The following is a 16,690-nucleotide window of genomic DNA, read 5'->3' as shown; positions in this document are numbered from 1 at the left end:
GTTATGGTAACCTATTATCACACATAATTCATTGTTTTCTCATGTATCTATGACAAAAGACGCATATGCTGAAGTATTATTATCATCCAATGAAAGTAATCAGCGATCAAAACAGTTAAAAAAAAAGTAGCCAGCCATTGCCTATCTAGAGATAGATAGAGGCACATAAATTTATTTGTCGCATGATATATTTTAATATACCATCTTTATTCGTGGAGATTATATACGATAACTTTACAAATAGGTGATATGCATAGGTGTAAACAAATTAATTATTAGCGCCTACCAGAGTACGTTCAATGGTCTATTGTTTTATTTTAGAGCGCAACAATAACTAGTTTCCTTTTCAAGATTGCTTAGTAGGCTTCCGTATACTACTAAAATAAGAAATAGGACCTTTTGTGCCTGAATGCTAATTCTGTAACTGATTTATTTCGATGAACCCAAAGGATTCAAGAAAATAAAAATATATGGTGATGATTGGCTGTTAGTGGATTCCCCGCTACGATGAATGATAGGCCAACATTAAATTTCAGCTGTGCTTTCCCACATTTTAAAAGCTAAAAAAGGTGTGTGGATAGGAGTATCCCCGACACCACGTTATTGTGAACAGAGAACATGCAATGTTCGTGACACAAGAAAGCCCATTATTATTTTATTTTACTTTCTTCCCTCCCTTTTTTCTTCTTCTTTTTCTTTTCTTTAAATTTTCATTTTTCAGTAATGGCATTCAGTTCAACATTAGACCGAAATTTACAGGAAGTACCAGTAACTGCAACACCTATTTTCGAAGGTCATCTCTCAGTCAAGCGGGATAAAAGACACTGGCAGTGGAGATTGTTTCGATTTGATGGGTCGAATTTCACTTGCCTTTCTAGCCGTAAAGTCAAGCTCAGTAATGAAACAATCACAAATTCGAATTTGTTGGCGACACCCAAAGACAAAAATAATCGAGTCATACAAGCAGCGGACGAAAATAAAATCGAATTTAAATACTACCAATCTCCCGAATGGATGATTGATGTTGTTGATATATCTGCTATTTCTGTCTTAAAAAAGAAAAAATCTACAGTACCATCAAAATGCTTTTCGATTCGCACCTTTTCAGGCCAATGCTTTATCTTGAAGGCTCAAAAACAAAAGGATCTAGAGCGGTGGTTATTCGTATTAACTAAAATGTGGAAATTTACTCAGGCCGTAAATGAGCAAGTACAGCAGTTTTATGTACAGCAACAGCAGCAGCAACAACAACAACAGCAACAACAGCAACAACAGCAACAACAGCAACAGCAGCAACAACAGCAACAGCAGCAACAGCAGCAACAGCAAGAGGAAGAGCAACAGCAACAACAACAAAGAGAAGAAGATGATGATGTACCTCTTGTGCATTCGACTATATCTTTCGAACAAAAATATAATAAACCTATTTTGTCTGATGAAAAGATAAAGGTTATCGACGAATGGAGGAAATCATTAGCAGAATTAATGGCCTGTGATCCGTGTATTAAACAAGTGGTGACACCACCACCTATCGAATCGATACCCGATGACGATACGATGAGCATATTTACAGATATTACTAGTGTGAGTCATCGACAAAGGCCTAATAGTATTAAAAGAGTAAAGAGTCGATCAAGTAGAAAAACCAAAAGTAACAGTATCTCACCTGCACATCAGGAGTTACCTTTGGAGGACAAACCAGTTCCTACACTAAGAAAAAGAAGATCAGACGATGTTCGGAATTGGATGAACAATAATAGAGACAATATCAACTTTTTTCAAGATGTAGGTACTAGCGTAAATGATGAAGAAATTAGTCATGTTAACAATAATAATGATATTCTGAAATACCATACATCAATACGCGGCAAGAAATTAACCCGAGTCAATAATCAAGGAGACCTACTCATAAATAATAATAACGATGATGACACAAGTCTGAACCAAAAGAAAAGAAGGGCATCAATTCCATTACTTTCTACTCAAAATATTAACTCCCTAAGGTCTCCTTTACAAACATTGTCCAAGAAGAAAGAGGAAGAAGAAGAAATGTCTTTGGCTGATCTACAGAAATCTCTTTGGCAAGTTAGCCTACATAACAGATCCACATCTGCTTCTTCTATACAAGACTTACAAAAAAGACAGCAGCAACTATACTTTAACCAGAGCATAGTTGCTCCTGCTATACCTCCACTTCAATTACATACCTCTCCATATCATTACCACCATTATCATCTATTTGATCAAAGTCAAAAAAACTATTCTTACAATAATAAATAGTCAATTCGTACTTTGAATCATATAAAAATGCCAAAAACGTATTCAAATAAACGCGAAGAGAAAATATAGTATTGTCGATAAATTATTTACCAAATATGATAACTCACTACATAATAAAGATTAAGCGAGATTATATTTAACAAGAAAGCAGACAGTGCATAATGTGTGTGTAATTTATAAATTGTTGACTCTGTTGTACTTCTCTTTCTATTATTATCTGAAGTTTCTAGATGTTGTTAAAAAAATATAAAGAAACAAAAACAAGACAAAGAACAAGGAGTTCTAGTCAAATAATATGGTAGAGAGACATTAATGCGGAAAACAGCATGATGGTTATAGCTAGAGCATCCTGGACAGGAGAAGAAAAGTTTTTAAGCGTCACAAGGCATACATGTTTTCTCAACAAACACAGTTTTCCTTAGAAATAAGAATTAGAACATTACATGTATCGTCTATATAGTCAAAACTTTTGATTCGTCTGAAAAACTTGTTTTCTTCTCGTCCAAAAAGGTAAGTATTTCATCTGGACGTAAAGTTTAGTTGAAATGTCTGAATTTATAGTTATTCTGCATTAATATTTCAGTCACAGCTCTTTTCTTTTCCCTATTTTTTTTTCAAAATGAGTGTGTTGGGTAAAGTAACACCTATTCGTGGACCCCTCAGCTACCATTAAACTAACTTTTATTTTTATTTTTGTATAGTAACAACTACCTTCTCTCATGGCGCTGTATTTTACGCAGGCGAAACTCTATCTTGTACCATTTCTTTCACTAATGCTAATAATATTAATAACACTCTTGTAAAAACATCCGTTTCAGCGCCAATACCATTTACAGCTCCACAGCAAACGCGTACAGCTCAAGTTCATCGCAACCCACGATCCATCTCGTCTTTAGCTTCTTCGACACTCGCATTTCTTACTCGTACTCAACCCACTCCTTCTCCACCACCACTACCGCCAACTCCTCTCGTTATTAATCAAGATGATGAAACTCCCATTCCAATCGAACTGGATTCACCTACGCCTCGATCAAGTATAGATACCTTTTTACATCTATCCCCAAGAAGTTCAATGGACTCAAATGCTTCATTTCGTTCTTCGCCACATAATAGACGCTCTTCTAATCTATACAGTTCATCCCCTTTAAAGAATTCGTCAACAGAACACTTACTATGTGGGTTTGCTCAAGTGGTCGGTAGTTTTGTTGCCGATGCAAACTTAATTAACCTCAACGAATTCGATCCCTTAAAACTATATAACATGTATAACCCTCAGGGAGGCTTTAGTGGTGGTGGAGGAGGTTTGATGGTTGCCAAATCAAATTCTCCTTTGGATGCCCGTACTTTACCAGTTTTCTCAACACCGCCTTCTATCTTGTTTGTAGATTTAGATTTAGCACCTGGCGAAACAAAAAAATGTAAGTCTGCCCCTCTAGTCTATGCGTGTATTTTATTATAACTGTACGTACCTTAGTTTCATACAAGATTCAATTGCCTAATGATATACCACCTTCGCATCGAGGAAAAGCCATTCGATTTAATTACTACCTTATGGTAGGCACACAACGAGCACCATCCATGATTAAACAGCCTTCTTTACCCACTCAAGGACAAGTAGTGCAAATTCGGTTCCGAGTGCTTAATCATGTATCAGAAGATGGATCTCGACCTATATATGACTTGATGAACCCAGTGATTCAATATAAGGATGAGGCCACCGTAGATGAATTTGAGAATAAACAGAAAATAAAAAAGAAAAAATCAGTTCAACATTTAGAGGAACGAAAGGCCTTTATGGATTATGTGGACGAACTGTTTGAAAATAGTACAAAAAATACGATGATTCATGAAATAACCCGACGTGAAAGTGATGCGTATGAAGAGAGAAATGCCGACGACCAGTCCGCCATGGAAGGCTCTTGCTCTCAAGTCGTATCGAGGATTACACATCGTAGTAGAAAAGGTATGATTTGTTTACATGTTATTTACATTTTGCTTATCTAATTTTTTTTTTTTTTTTTTTTTTTGGTTTAGCAATGTATGATATCTGTAAAAACAACCAAAGGGTGGCAAAGCTTCATTTAATCAAGACTGCACATAGATTAGGTGAACCAGTCATTGGTGTGCTTGATTTTAGTGAGGCAATTTTATCTACCTATAAGGTAAGGTAATTGAAGGGGGTTTTTTGCTTTGCTTTCGGTTTTAATGTACCTGTGTCTAGATTTCGATATTTCTAGAGAGTAGTGAATCAGTTGAGAATTCTATTGCACTTAGAACACCGCAACATATATCTCGTGTTTCTCGAAAGACGCATTCAGATTTTCATTCCTTTTGTCTAGACAATAAAAGGTTATCGTTCTCTTTACCAATACCAGCAACTGCATCACCTGAATTTCAGACAACTGGAGGTACAGAAATATATACAAGCGACTGATAAATTGAAGGAATGAGGGATAATTAACAAACTTTTATAGTGTCGCTAGAATATTTTTTGAAATTTGAGTTTATAACAGGTATAGATGATCAACCGCCTTTTATTCCAATCAACACGGATGAAAAACATCGTCATTATCAATGCCTCCAGGATATAGAAGTGAGCACTTTTGACTGCCAAATACCATTAACTGTCTATGGCTCCCCTGGAGGTGTAGATAGGGCTTTATATGGTCGTCCACATACATTTAGAGTTCAATAGTAATAATAAAAGTAATATCTAATCATTATGTGCTTCGTTGATGATATATCAAAAAAATATCCTTTGTCAAAAGAGATCGGATCAACAAAATGATATGAATATGCAGGCAAACTGTGCCAAACCCAAATTGAGGAATTTCAGTAACGCAATATACGACTTACAAGGTATTGGCCAATCTTAAACGAAGGTTTTCAAGTGGCGCCTGATGTAAAGTATGCACAGAAAGGGATTTATTTGTTTCCCCTTTTTTATTCTTTCACCATTATACCAAGATGGGTTTGCAAACGAATAATGAACAAGAATCATTGTACTTAAAGGAAATACTTTCAGCAGTCAGTATCCAGTCTAGATTAATGAAGCAATGTCTTGTAAAATACAGTAATAATAATAAAAAGATTGGGATTCTGAAATATGTATGAAAACTGTCTCTTGTTAACACACGACTATATAGGATAAACATAGGCTTATGGATGGCATTAAACATTGCTCCAACATGTTGGCAGAATTACGAACTTCTGCTTTGACGCCTAAACCTTATTATGAACTGTGTATGTGTGATAAGAAATAAGAAGACTGATAATATTTGTAAATTAAACCATATCGTAGATATATCAGTATTTGATTCGATGCGTTACTTGACGGATTACTTGCGCGAGTGTCATGAAACAGGAAAGCATCATTTAGGTGATCTGTATGAATTGGTTCAATACGCGAGTAGTATCATACCCCGTCTTTATCTCATGATCACAGTAGGGTCGATTTACCTAAGTGTCAAAGATTCCCCTCCCCCACCAGATATTATGAGCGATATGATGGAAATGGTCAGAGGTGTTCAGCATCCTCTTCGTGGGCTATTTCTTAGGCATTATTTAGGTGGAATGACTAGAGATTTCCTGCCCAACGAGTAAAATATTAATATATTCTTTAAAAGTTGTATCTAAAAGTATATTTTTCTAGTGGCAGCTATCTCGATGCAGCGATCCAATTTATTCTAACAAATTTTGCTGAAATGAATAAGCTTTGGGTACGATTACAACATATTGGTCACACAAGAGATAAAGCAAAACGGGAGTCTGAACGTAAAGAATTGGGTACACTGGTTGGAACAAATTTGGTCAGATTAAGTCAACTGGAAGGTGTGGATTTAAAAGTATATCAGACAGTAAGTATCAAATGTGACAAATAATAAAAAGGTATTGATTGTGTGCTTAGGATATTTTGCCTGGTATGCTCAGCCAAGTCATCAACTGTAATGATGTCATGGCGCAAGAGTACCTGATGGAAGTTATTATTCAAGTAGGAATAAACAAAACGGCGTGCATCATATAATTTCACAGAACTCATGCTATAATTAGATATTTCCCGATGAGTTCCACATGCATTCATTGAAGCCGTTTTTGGCAACCACAGCACAACTTCACTCCAAAGTAAATATAAAGGCAATTATCATGTCTTTACTTGACCGCTTGACCGCATTTGCCAAAAGTGAAGAGATAGAAGGGAATCTTATGATGAAGGAAGGAACAACCTTGTTTACCATGTTTTGGAACGAAATTATGGAACTAGTAAAGGTATAAACATATAGATATTTCCATATATATATGCTGATAATCTTTTTTTAGACACGTCAGGATTTACCCGTACAAGATCAAACGTCCCTTTTTGTTTCTCTGGCTAATTTTTCTCTATCTTGTTACTCAGACCGTTTAGACTACATTGACCAAATCTTGTTGTTCACCAAAGAGTCCATATTTTTCAAAGATACAGCAGATTTACATTCCAAGCAGTCGGAAACAAATGTTCTGAACCTTTTGTTAGCACCAGCTCGAACCTGGGATGTATTGACATTAATCACTAGCCTCAAATATTACCAACCTTTACTTGCAATGCAGCCGTACAACACACGCCGTTCAGTTGCCTTAGCTATTCTGGATAATATATTGAGCAAGGAAACAAAACTGGAACAGCCACAGCAGGTATATCAGCTACTTGAGATTTGTCATGTCCTGATCAAGGAAGAAAGTACCAGTACAACTGTTTCTGTAACACAACAGTATTATGGGGATGAGGATGACCGAGATGAAAAGGGTTGGGTAGCAAGGCTTGTTCATTTGTTCTATTCGGATGATGAAGATGTCCAATTTTTGGTATGTTTTGCTTTTAAAATATGGAAAAGATGCACATTTAAAACAAAACCTTTTTTTGTTATAGCTATTGTCTGCAGCTAGAAAACAGCTGGAAACAGGTTCAGGTAACCGGATCAAGGCTATATTTCCTTCGTTGATAGTATCCAGCTTAAAATTGGCTAAAAGGTATCATAAATACAACAAAAACAGCCATAAAACGGACGAACCCGAGGAGAATATTAGTGGAGAGGAAGATAATATCAGTATAGTAGAGAAAAGTTCTATTACTGCAGAGGAAAATGACTGTACTAAAGAGGTCAATGCCAGCACTGAAGAGGTTGACATCGCTACAGCAGAAGACAAAAATACTGATTCAGAGGAGAGAAAGGTTACAAACAATACTACAGGGGACGCAGATGTGAATGAATGGGAAAAGAAGATGACAACGTTATACAGATTTATCCATCAAATTATAATGATCCTTTATCGGCAAGGAGATAATACCGAGTCTCAATGCGTACAATTTTCTCTGATGGCAGCACAAAGTGCAGATTATTGTGGGTTTGAGCAAATAGCATATGACTTCTTTTTGGATGCATTCAAAGTGTATGAGGAATCTGTATCGCATTCAAAAGCTCAGTTTGATGCGATTGTGTACAGTATTGGGTCATTGATGAAGACGTCGACAAGGTTCGCTAGTCATTATTCTTACAGTAAACTGAGTACAAAGATCACGCTGTACTGCACAAAGTTATTGAAGAAGCCTGATCAATCGCGGTCTATTTACCTTTCGTCTCACTTATGGGTGAATGAATCCCCCTCACGTGTGTTGGAATGCTTGCAGAAATCACTCAAAATTGCTGATAGCTGCATGGACACTGTCACGAACGAATTGCTCTTTTTAGAGTTATTGAATCAGTACATTTATTACTATGAGCAGGGAAATCCAATGGTAATTTATATTTTTGAACAAGCGGAATGTATCTGACGTACATTTTTTGCAATTAGGTTACTGCGAAATACCTTGATGGGCTTGTCGAGTTAATCCAATCACATTTAGACGTGATTGATCAACCTGACCAACATCCTTTCACGGCTAACTCATCCAGTCTAATTGAACATGAGAAGGATGATATCATTCCCTATGTGACACGTCAATTTGAAACTGCTGTAACATACTTGAAATCCATTAAAGATAGGGACGATTAGAATTTTTTTTTTATTTGTTTTTTGTACATTATCTATTATTAAGTGTGTGTATAGAGATTATTATTTAGACATCTATTAAAAAAAAGTGTTAAAACAAGACTATCAAGATAGATTAATTATATTACCATCATCTTGACAAACTCTTCATAATTGATTTGACCATCACCATCCACATCAGCCTCACGAATCATCTCATCAACTTCTTCCTCTGTCAACTTTTCACCCAGAGAAGTCATAACATGGCGCAACTCGGCAGCAGAGATATAACCGTTACCATCCTTATCAAACACCTTGAAGGCCTCTTGAATTTCTTCCTGGGAATCAGTGTCTTTCATTTTTCTAAGTTTTGGGGTTAAACTTCTTAAATAAAAAAACCCAAATAGGAAAATTAAAATTTTTACCTTGCCAACATTGCCAAGAACTCACTGAAATCGATATGTCCGTTTCCATCACTATCCACTTCATTAATCTAATAGACAAAATATCAGAAACAGCCTTGGAGTAAGATATTATATTGTTTTACTCACCATATCCTGGAGTTCAGCTTCTGTGGGGTTTAAGTTTAAAGAGCGCATAACAGTGCCAAGCTCCTTGGTAGTAATAGCACCATCGCCATCCTTGTCAAATAATTGGAATGCTTCGCGGAACTCTGCAATTTGTTCTTCTGTAAGTTGATCAGCCTATCAAACCAGTACGGTTAATTATTGTTTATTCTATTATTATTATTTTATGTATCATACCATATTGTGTAAAACTTAAAGAGAAAAAAGAAAAACAAAAATACGTGCCGTAATTCTCACTTTTATTTTAAAAAGGAGATTTGACCAAAAGACTAAATACGTCACACAAAAGTCATCACTAATTTTTTTTTTGTAATGCCTATTTACCTGTTTTCCTATTAGTTGACTTGCTGACTCTCTTTTTTTGGCCCTTGTACACCTGCGAAAATTAGGTTCTGCTTAAGTTATAATGCAGCCGCTTCCTTGTAAAAAAGATCTGATAAAAAACATCAAAAATTTATTTTTAGTATGCGGATATTCAATTCAAGGAAACGTCAGAAGTGATAAAATCTAGTTCATAGTTAATTTGCACATGGGAGGCAAAACCCGAGTATAAGTTGCAGATAACTGAAAGCTAAGGTCGCATAGTTTTAAATCACACACTGTCACTAGAAAAATAATTTGGTTAATTAACTTAGGCTTGGCTCATAAAACTATGGCTTTGAACTCATTTTATATGCTGAGCACAATAAAAATGCGTTTAAATTTTATATGACTATCAGATCAAGGTCATTTACAGTTTCCACACTTTAAATTCAGACAAATGAAAATTATTATGTTCGTACAAACTCAAAATGATTTTCATAGTAATTAAATATTATTTCAGATAAATCAGACAAATAAAGATAAAAATTCGGACAATTATTGTAATAGTCTCACCAGCGGCCTTGACTCTGGCCCAGCACTCCTCAATTGGATTAAGAAATAATGAAAAAGGCGACATGAGCAAAGGATTTTTTTCTCTTTTTTTTTGGATCTTAATTTTGGTTGTCCGTTTTTTTTTTTTTTTTTTTTTTTTTTTTTTGTGAAAGGTTACTGCTGTAATTAATGTAAAATATAATAAAAGGAAAAGGGGAAGGGGTTAGTACTGACGGTTACAACTAAGTTGTCTCTGGATTTTTATTCAAAAATAAAATAGAGATAATTCTACAAAACTAACATGGGGAATTATATACAATTTAAAGTAGCTATGAGAAATATCATTGACAATGACCAGCACCGGGGATTCCATATCAAGCAAAACCTTGACAGATATCATTTAATTGACGGTTCTACTAAATATAGAAAAAGAAGGTAGATAGAAGAAAGAAAGATAAAAGCCACGTAAACAGGTTCATGGTTTACCAAACTTAGCATACCGACGCTGCATATAAATTTTAGCTTCCGCGTTTTTCTTTCTCATGCACACACTTCAACAGCAAACACCTACTTCCAGCATGGCGTTTGGGAATGCAGACTTCCTGTCTGTATTATAATGAAGAAGTACTTTTATACGCTTTAGACCAATACAGGTGATGCTGGTTTGTCGCCACTTCATTATAGTAGTTGCCTTTTAAGCCGTTGCGTTGCAGATGAGTTGGTAACCCTTATTTAAGAACAGCTCCTTCGCTTTGGACTACAAGGCATCTCTGTTGGTTGTCATACCCAATTTGTGATATCTCTGGTAAGCTAAACTGTTAAGAAGCTAAAATTGCATCCTACTAACACCGTATTTTAAGTTTTTTAAAAAGCTGTTAATGGGTGCCCGCATTTGATCTATCATTTTTAATCGATTTATTACCGGATAAGTTTACTGGAAATATTTGACATGTTTGGTTTCTACGGTGTATCTATATAGTTTTGATACTTTTAGGAAACAGTGGTTACCGAAAATGTAATAAAGCTATACACTTTCAACACAGATTCGTTCTCTATACCAAGTCAAGTTTTTCTTTTATGTGGATTAGATTTTGACAGTTCATCACCACGATGTTTGATATAATTAATATCTAAATGCGCAAATCGAATTTAGAAATTTAAAATAAGGTTAGATAGAAACACAAAAGGTATCTTCATGCCAGGACAACAACAACGAAGATCCGGACTAACGAAAAGATTCTGTTAACGCTTTTCTTAGGGACAGCCAAATTTTCCTTAGGGACAGCCAAAGTGCACGTAGTCGCAACGTAAAATCTGTGATTTGGATGTTCTGTAGACCTGGGAACAAGGATATACAAAAACAATGTAACAATTACGAATAAATGTATATTAAACGATGTATACTCATTTTGACAATTCTATCATCACTTTTTCGCCTTTGATCTCGTTTGATCTTAATCTTACGCAACAATATTAAGGTAAAGTCCAAACGAGAAGCTGAAAGTAAGCTGTAAAATATATATACTGGTTTACACTATGTTGGTTTTAATAAACGTGTATATATTTCAAGTTGTTAAGTTGTATTGACCTCTTGATGTCTATTAAAGTATAATGATCCCAACATTACGACTACGCGCACCCTGGTTGTCCCTAAGAGACCCGTTCTGTTAAAGCTAAACATTATTCAAAATAAAACTATCTTATCGTAGCCGTCCATGGTACAATATATATATATATATATATAGAAGAAAGAACTTTAGAGCACTGTTATTTGTCAATGTAGAATGATTTAATCAAATAAAATCTCTGTCATAGTATGCTTTCCATTTTCTTTTTTCTTTGCACCTCTATTATGTCGAATGTCTTTTAAGCCCTTTTCTATGAAACAGCCAAATTTCAATAAATATCTCATTTCCCATTGGCCAACTTTTAAAAAAAATTGTACTTGAAACGAAAATCAAAACACGTCGGCATAGACCTTATCCCTGGAAATGTCTAGAACTCCGTATTTTTTTCAAACGTATTTTTTAGAATCACGTGATGGTCTACACATCGATTGACATGCCATATCATCTAAACTTCATGGGATGATCGATTTCTGTTTTCCATAAGATCTGCTTCACTGTCATTACAAGCTACTACTGGAACGCAGATAGACAATTACCAAGCTCTGACTTGCTTGGGAGGTTTTTGCAAGTGTTTCTATTTTAAGTAAAGGCTCAAACATTATGGATGATAAAATAGACAAATGAAATTATCCTGACATAAGCTTGCTTATCTATAAATAACGCTGGTTCACACACTTTATTATTCTCCTTTTCTTTTCCCTTAACATACTTCTTTTATCGTATGAAAGTAACCGATCACGTAAAAAGGTTTGTTTAGTAGTGACTCTTGTTTCTTTGAAAAGAAGCTAAATTGAAAAAGATATATATTGTGATATTGCGGCTGCAGCTAGTCTTTGCTATAGGATGGCGACCTCCTAGGCAGAGCTCTTGAGTTTTTGGAACTCACGGAATGTGAATAGTAGGGATTGCACTGTAAATAGGTGCAATCATACTGGCCTGCTGGTCTTGGCCAGAATTCCTGTAAGTCGCATAAAAAAAATACGTTTGAAAAAATACGGAGGTCTAAACTTTTCCGTTATCCCTTTCGAAATTTACAACAATAATGGGGTTTTTTATGGAATTCTTAAGAAAGAGTTTCAACTCTAAAGGAAAGGGTGATTATGACATTTTACCTGCTTTTAAAGCTAGTCGATCCAACGATCAGGCCTGTGTAGAGAAAGAATTTAAAGACGACGTTTAGAGGACCACTTTTTGGTCACCAGGCAAACTTTAAAGGTGGCCGTGCAGCCAAAAGATATATACAGGCCAACCAATACTCTGAAGTGAGTCATATATAAATTACTGCCGCTCCAAAATTTACCTTTTAAACCAACCTTAACACACTTGAATCCAGAAAAATGAATCGAAAGGAACTCAAGAAGAGGATTTAGAAGAGATCCCGGAAGAGGAAATATCACAGCATGACAAGGTATGTTATACATCTAAAGCAGCAATATTTCTATATAACCACAATATTTATTTCAATTAACACATCTAATAGGCCTAAGATGAAGAAAGATCAATTGACATTGAATTTCCTTCCGATACTAGTGAAGATTACCACACGTTAGTAACTGGACATGAATACAATATTCAAAGCGTCAACGATCAGACTTCCGTACAATGTACAAATTTCTGGTCGTACCAAGAGTTCGGATGTAATATCATCCAGGAATTGAGGACGTTTTGGGATGTGTCATTATATATGGATCCTAAAGGTCTTTCTGATATACGATTATTGTAAGTGCGAAATATATGTGCGTGTTTTCGTCATATAAACATAGTTAATTTAACGTCCTTTCTTTAGAGCAATAAATCATTATATTTACTTGTTTTCATCCAATATCAAAAAAAAGCATCCTCCTCTCGCATGGCTACACGATACAGATATTGATCTTGTAAAAAGACAAAGAGTAAAGAAGTGATGTGTAACACCTTCATATTATCTATTCCATGTTATTAATCTGACATATCCAAGCTGCTTTTTTTTCTTTCGTATCGGTTCTTTAATCAAATTTATCCTTCACAATACTCATAATATACTTTTTTTTTTTTTTTTTTTTTTTTTTTTATAATAAACGTTTTTATTAAAATTACTTTTCTTCTTCTTCTTCTTTTTAAAAAAATCAAGGGGATGGGTAACTGAGGAATAGCATCGCCATTTTACTTACATATACGGGTATCAATTAAATATTAAACTCATTTATCTTGTTCCTTATGCCCTGAAACCCAAATCGATGGTTGAACCCTTCATCTTAAACTGTTCCATCTCCGACTAGTACAAGCAATATAAAAGGAAATACTTCGTTTTAGAATTAATAATTATGCCCACCATAGGAATCAGTATCTAGACCAGGATAACCAGAAATTAAAGTTGGACCACCCTGCTGTTTATACATAGAGTAAACTGGCTGACAAAGGTTAACGAAATTACACTGTTCTTGGGTATACTACAACGACTTCACAAAGCTCACAGTTTTTATCCCGGAAGTTACGTTTAGCTGCGTACATCAACAAACAATGTCTTGTCATGCAGCATGTGCATAGATTTTTTAAAATTAGATTTAAATCTTAATTTCAGAAAAATAATCTGTCCTGATCCTATAATACCAAGAACCGATTCGAAACCCTGGATTAAAAACGCCTAGACATGAGAAGTCAAAGTGAAAAGCAGTAGCCAATCCAGATGATTCCAAAATAGTCATACAGTTAATTTCCCGATTTTGCGGCATTCCGGGACAAGTTGAAATATAATGAGGGTTGTGCCACATTCAATAATTTAAAAAGGGCCAATTGACAAAGATACCTTCTACGGACGTGAAACTATGATAATTTAAAGGGATGATTTACTGCCCCTCCCCCTTATTTCATATGGTGCCTCCAACTTCAAGGGGCAATTGGCAGTTTTGTAATGTTATCCATAATTGAGCAATTTTGGTCTGCTTTAAGGGGAAAGTTCAGCGCATTTAGTTTAGTGATAGCGATAACCTTGGATCAAGATTAGTACAGTCGTATAGTGATGCTAAACTGGTTACGTTTGAAGAAAATAAACAGCCATAGATGTTTACGTAGCGAACCTCTCTGGTCAAGCAAAAATTAGCTACCCATCTACAATTTAAACTATTTTCACGGACTGAGCTAATTAAATTTTATGTAAATCTGAAAATAAGTTCAAAAAACAACTTCAAGGAGATTATTTAGTTACTTTTATTAGCAGTAGTATGACTTTAGACAGTATACATATCCAAGCAATTGTCAAATCGGTTATTGGTATCATGTATGGTGTTTTTGATTATACTCCTTCAACACTCCAAGATCTGCTACCGTGGTTAATTTTTTCCAACCAACTTTCCAGTCATGAGATCTTTATTAGAAAAGCTAGTAATATCCCGACGGTCCTCCGCCTCCAGGAGCGTCAAAGTGTTGAATGAGTCACCTCCTTCTTCCTAATTAAGATTCAGTGCCACTATCATCTAAAAGCTCACCTTGACCATAGTCATAAAAATCTTTATACTCATTTTGCATTTTTATAATAGTTTAAAATGAGATACTTTTTCAAATGATTATTACATAGCTGTCAATTGCAGAGGCAATTTATGCCCTTTGAGATGTGAGAAATTACCCACAATTTAAAAACCCGTCGTTTGGGGTTAGAAGTACACTAAAAAGGTATGTTACACTTCAGTGCGCTCACACAAATGCTTGTTATACAATGAAGGTGTTTTATTCAGACGCACGTAAAGTCTTTTGGACTTCTAATCTTCTTTCTTCCAATAAATTCTCTAATTCACGCTTCTTGGAACGAACATCATCGACAATTCGGTTAAGACGACGCACGGCATCACGAGCTGCATCAATATCACGTTCTTGCTTACGAACCTTGTCCTCAATATCAGATTGATCCGTTAATTGACGAAGTTTATAGTCATAAAGAGCTTGGAATTGATCACGAAGAGGACGGGCGGCAAACGATTCGTAATTATCACTTTGCTTTGCTTCTGCCGCCTTCTTTTCTGCTTCTTTGACACGATCTTTTAATTCTTGCAATTCTCTTTTAAGCATATCTTCTTCGTCATACTTGTTAGCGCCTTGAGTGCCCTTAGATCCTAAAGCTGTACTAGCAGCACCTAAACGATTCACATAACTGTCTGCTAGTTTGGCACTGTTTGACATAGATTGGTTAGTGCCTTTACGCGCTCCTGTACCTGCGCCAGGGCGTTCTCCGAAATCTGCTGCATATTCTCCAGCGAATGCTGCATGAAGATCTGGTGGAAGTTCTTTAGGAATACGCACACCGCGAGTACGTTGGTTTAATACATGGTAAAGCATTAAGCATTGATCTTGTGTAAGTGCGTTGGTATGATTCACATCAATAAGGGTCCTATTCATTTTTAGTGTTAGATACCTGTCATTGGCTCTGCCTCTTCTTTTTAAATTTACCATGCGTTCGTTAAATCTGTACGAGGAAGGCCCAATGTATTGTAGAAGTCATCCATTTGACTGACTATTGATTATATATTGGTTAATAATTTTCATAAAAGAGGGTTATAATAATTACATTTGACTTTTCCACTATCATTGGCATATTTAGCATAAATATTTTGGTATGATGTCATTTCATCTGAGGTCATGTCCCAACTGAATTCAGGCTCTTGTGGTTGCTGTGGTGGATAACCAGTATATTGTTGTTGTTGAAACCCAGTTGGTTGAGATTGCTGGTAGCCAGTGGGTTGAGCCTGTTGATAACCAGTGGGTTGGGTTTGTTGATAGCCCGTAGGTTGGGCTTGTTGGAAGCCAGTGGCTGGGCTCTGTTGGTAACCTCCGTATCCTGTTGGTTGGGCTTGTTGATAGCTAGTCTGTTGAGGTAAGAGATGAACCTTGTTAGCGGGAATGAGAGAAGGAGGAAGTGAGATGGGCGCTTCATTGCCATTGATACAATCAAATGTAAGATGCATGGCAACACAAAACTCTTCGAAATCAAGATTACCATCTTTATCAATATCAGAAAGATCCCTTTTTCGATAAAAACGTTAAAATCATTTCCATTTCCTCAACAAGTTTACTACATTCTCCTTACCAGATGCGCTCTAAGCGGTTAGGAGGTAAATTGGAGTTCAGAAGAACATCACGAGCAGTAGCACCTTTTTAAAGATGTTAAACAATAATCCCAATCTCCAAATATTCGTTTTTTACCAGACATGTAACCATTTACTTGGCCTCTTGCTTGAAAAATTTCGGCATATTTCTGTCTTTCAGCTTGTGTGATTCCACTCATCTTTTTAAACAATTAAAAAAGGAACGTAGATGTGCAAAAAAAAAAAATAGAGAAAATTAAAAAGTAAGTTAAAGGAAGGT

General features: G+C 35.6%; 5 protein-coding genes across 5 annotated transcripts; 3 read left to right on the top strand and 2 right to left on the bottom strand.

Annotated features, from left to right (window-relative positions):
• Positions 1–49: 49 nt before the first annotated feature.
• EV154DRAFT_475526 (uncharacterized protein) lies at positions 50–2,330 on the top strand (the record flags this gene model as incomplete). Its single annotated transcript, XM_051597982.1, has 4 exons — positions 50–95; positions 722–1,209; positions 1,444–2,248; positions 2,281–2,330. 4 exons carry the CDS (start codon positions 50–52, stop codon positions 2,328–2,330), a joined length of 1,389 nt encoding a protein of 462 aa, XP_051463615.1.
• Positions 2,331–2,937: 607 nt separating this feature from the next.
• On the top strand, positions 2,938–5,104 carry EV154DRAFT_489299 (reduced growth phenotype protein 1). The gene is made up of 5 exons (XM_051599283.1): positions 2,938–3,698; positions 3,755–4,243; positions 4,315–4,442; positions 4,502–4,688; positions 4,755–5,104. Exons 1-5 carry the CDS (start codon positions 3,353–3,355, stop codon positions 4,973–4,975), a joined length of 1,371 nt encoding a protein of 456 aa, XP_051463614.1. The 5' UTR covers positions 2,938–3,352; the 3' UTR covers positions 4,976–5,104.
• Positions 5,105–5,247: 143 nt separating this feature from the next.
• On the top strand, positions 5,248–8,310 carry EV154DRAFT_410058 (vacuolar protein sorting-associated protein 35; the record flags this gene model as incomplete). Its single annotated transcript, XM_051595380.1, has 10 exons — positions 5,248–5,343; positions 5,427–5,523; positions 5,582–5,879; positions 5,933–6,137; positions 6,188–6,271; positions 6,331–6,546; positions 6,598–7,122; positions 7,187–7,343; positions 7,518–8,053; positions 8,110–8,310. 10 exons carry the CDS (start codon positions 5,248–5,250, stop codon positions 8,308–8,310), a joined length of 2,415 nt encoding a protein of 804 aa, XP_051463613.1.
• On the bottom strand, positions 8,292–9,069 carry EV154DRAFT_489294 (calmodulin). The gene is made up of 5 exons (XM_051599282.1): positions 9,051–9,069; positions 8,838–8,990; positions 8,712–8,779; positions 8,436–8,649; positions 8,292–8,382 (listed from the first exon to the last, which is right to left on the bottom strand). Exons 1-5 carry the CDS (start codon positions 9,051–9,053, stop codon positions 8,371–8,373), a joined length of 450 nt encoding a protein of 149 aa, XP_051463612.1. The 5' UTR covers positions 9,054–9,069; the 3' UTR covers positions 8,292–8,370.
• Positions 9,070–15,058: 5,989 nt separating this feature from the next.
• EV154DRAFT_410098 (cytoskeletal-regulatory complex EF hand-domain-containing protein) lies at positions 15,059–16,610 on the bottom strand (the record flags this gene model as incomplete). The annotated part of the gene is made up of 5 exons (XM_051595383.1): positions 15,059–15,716; positions 15,776–15,839; positions 15,894–16,348; positions 16,413–16,476; positions 16,529–16,610. 5 exons carry the CDS (start codon positions 16,608–16,610, stop codon positions 15,059–15,061), a joined length of 1,323 nt encoding a protein of 440 aa, XP_051463611.1.
• Between the last annotated feature and the right edge of the window lie 80 nt (positions 16,611–16,690).

This window comes from Mucor mucedo (genome assembly GCF_025094135.1).
Source record: "Mucor mucedo strain NRRL 3635 chromosome Unknown EV154scaffold_1, whole genome shotgun sequence".
Taxonomy (NCBI): Eukaryota; Fungi; Mucoromycota; class Mucoromycetes; order Mucorales; family Mucoraceae; genus Mucor; species Mucor mucedo.
The sequence above is the reverse complement of the archived record's forward strand: the minus strand, read 5'-3'. Positions and strand labels throughout refer to the sequence as shown.

Coding starts and splice junctions, on each gene's coding strand:
- EV154DRAFT_489299 (XM_051599283.1), top strand. CDS start 3,353: ATGGACTCAAATGCTTCATTTCGTTCTTCGCCACATAATAGACGCTCT. Junction 4,244..4,314: donor TACACATCGTAGTAGAAAAG/GTATGATTTGTT, acceptor TTTTTGGTTTAG/CAATGTATGATATCTGTAAA. Junction 4,689..4,754: donor TGAATTTCAGACAACTGGAG/GTACAGAAATAT, acceptor AAACTTTTATAG/TGTCGCTAGAATATTTTTTG.
- EV154DRAFT_489294 (XM_051599282.1), bottom strand. Junction 8,780..8,837: donor AAGCTGAACTCCAGGATATG/GTGAGTAAAACA, acceptor TTTGTCTATTAG/ATTAATGAAGTGGATAGTGA. Junction 8,650..8,711: donor TTCTTGGCAATGTTGGCAAG/GTAAAAATTTTA, acceptor CCCAAAACTTAG/AAAAATGAAAGACACTGATT.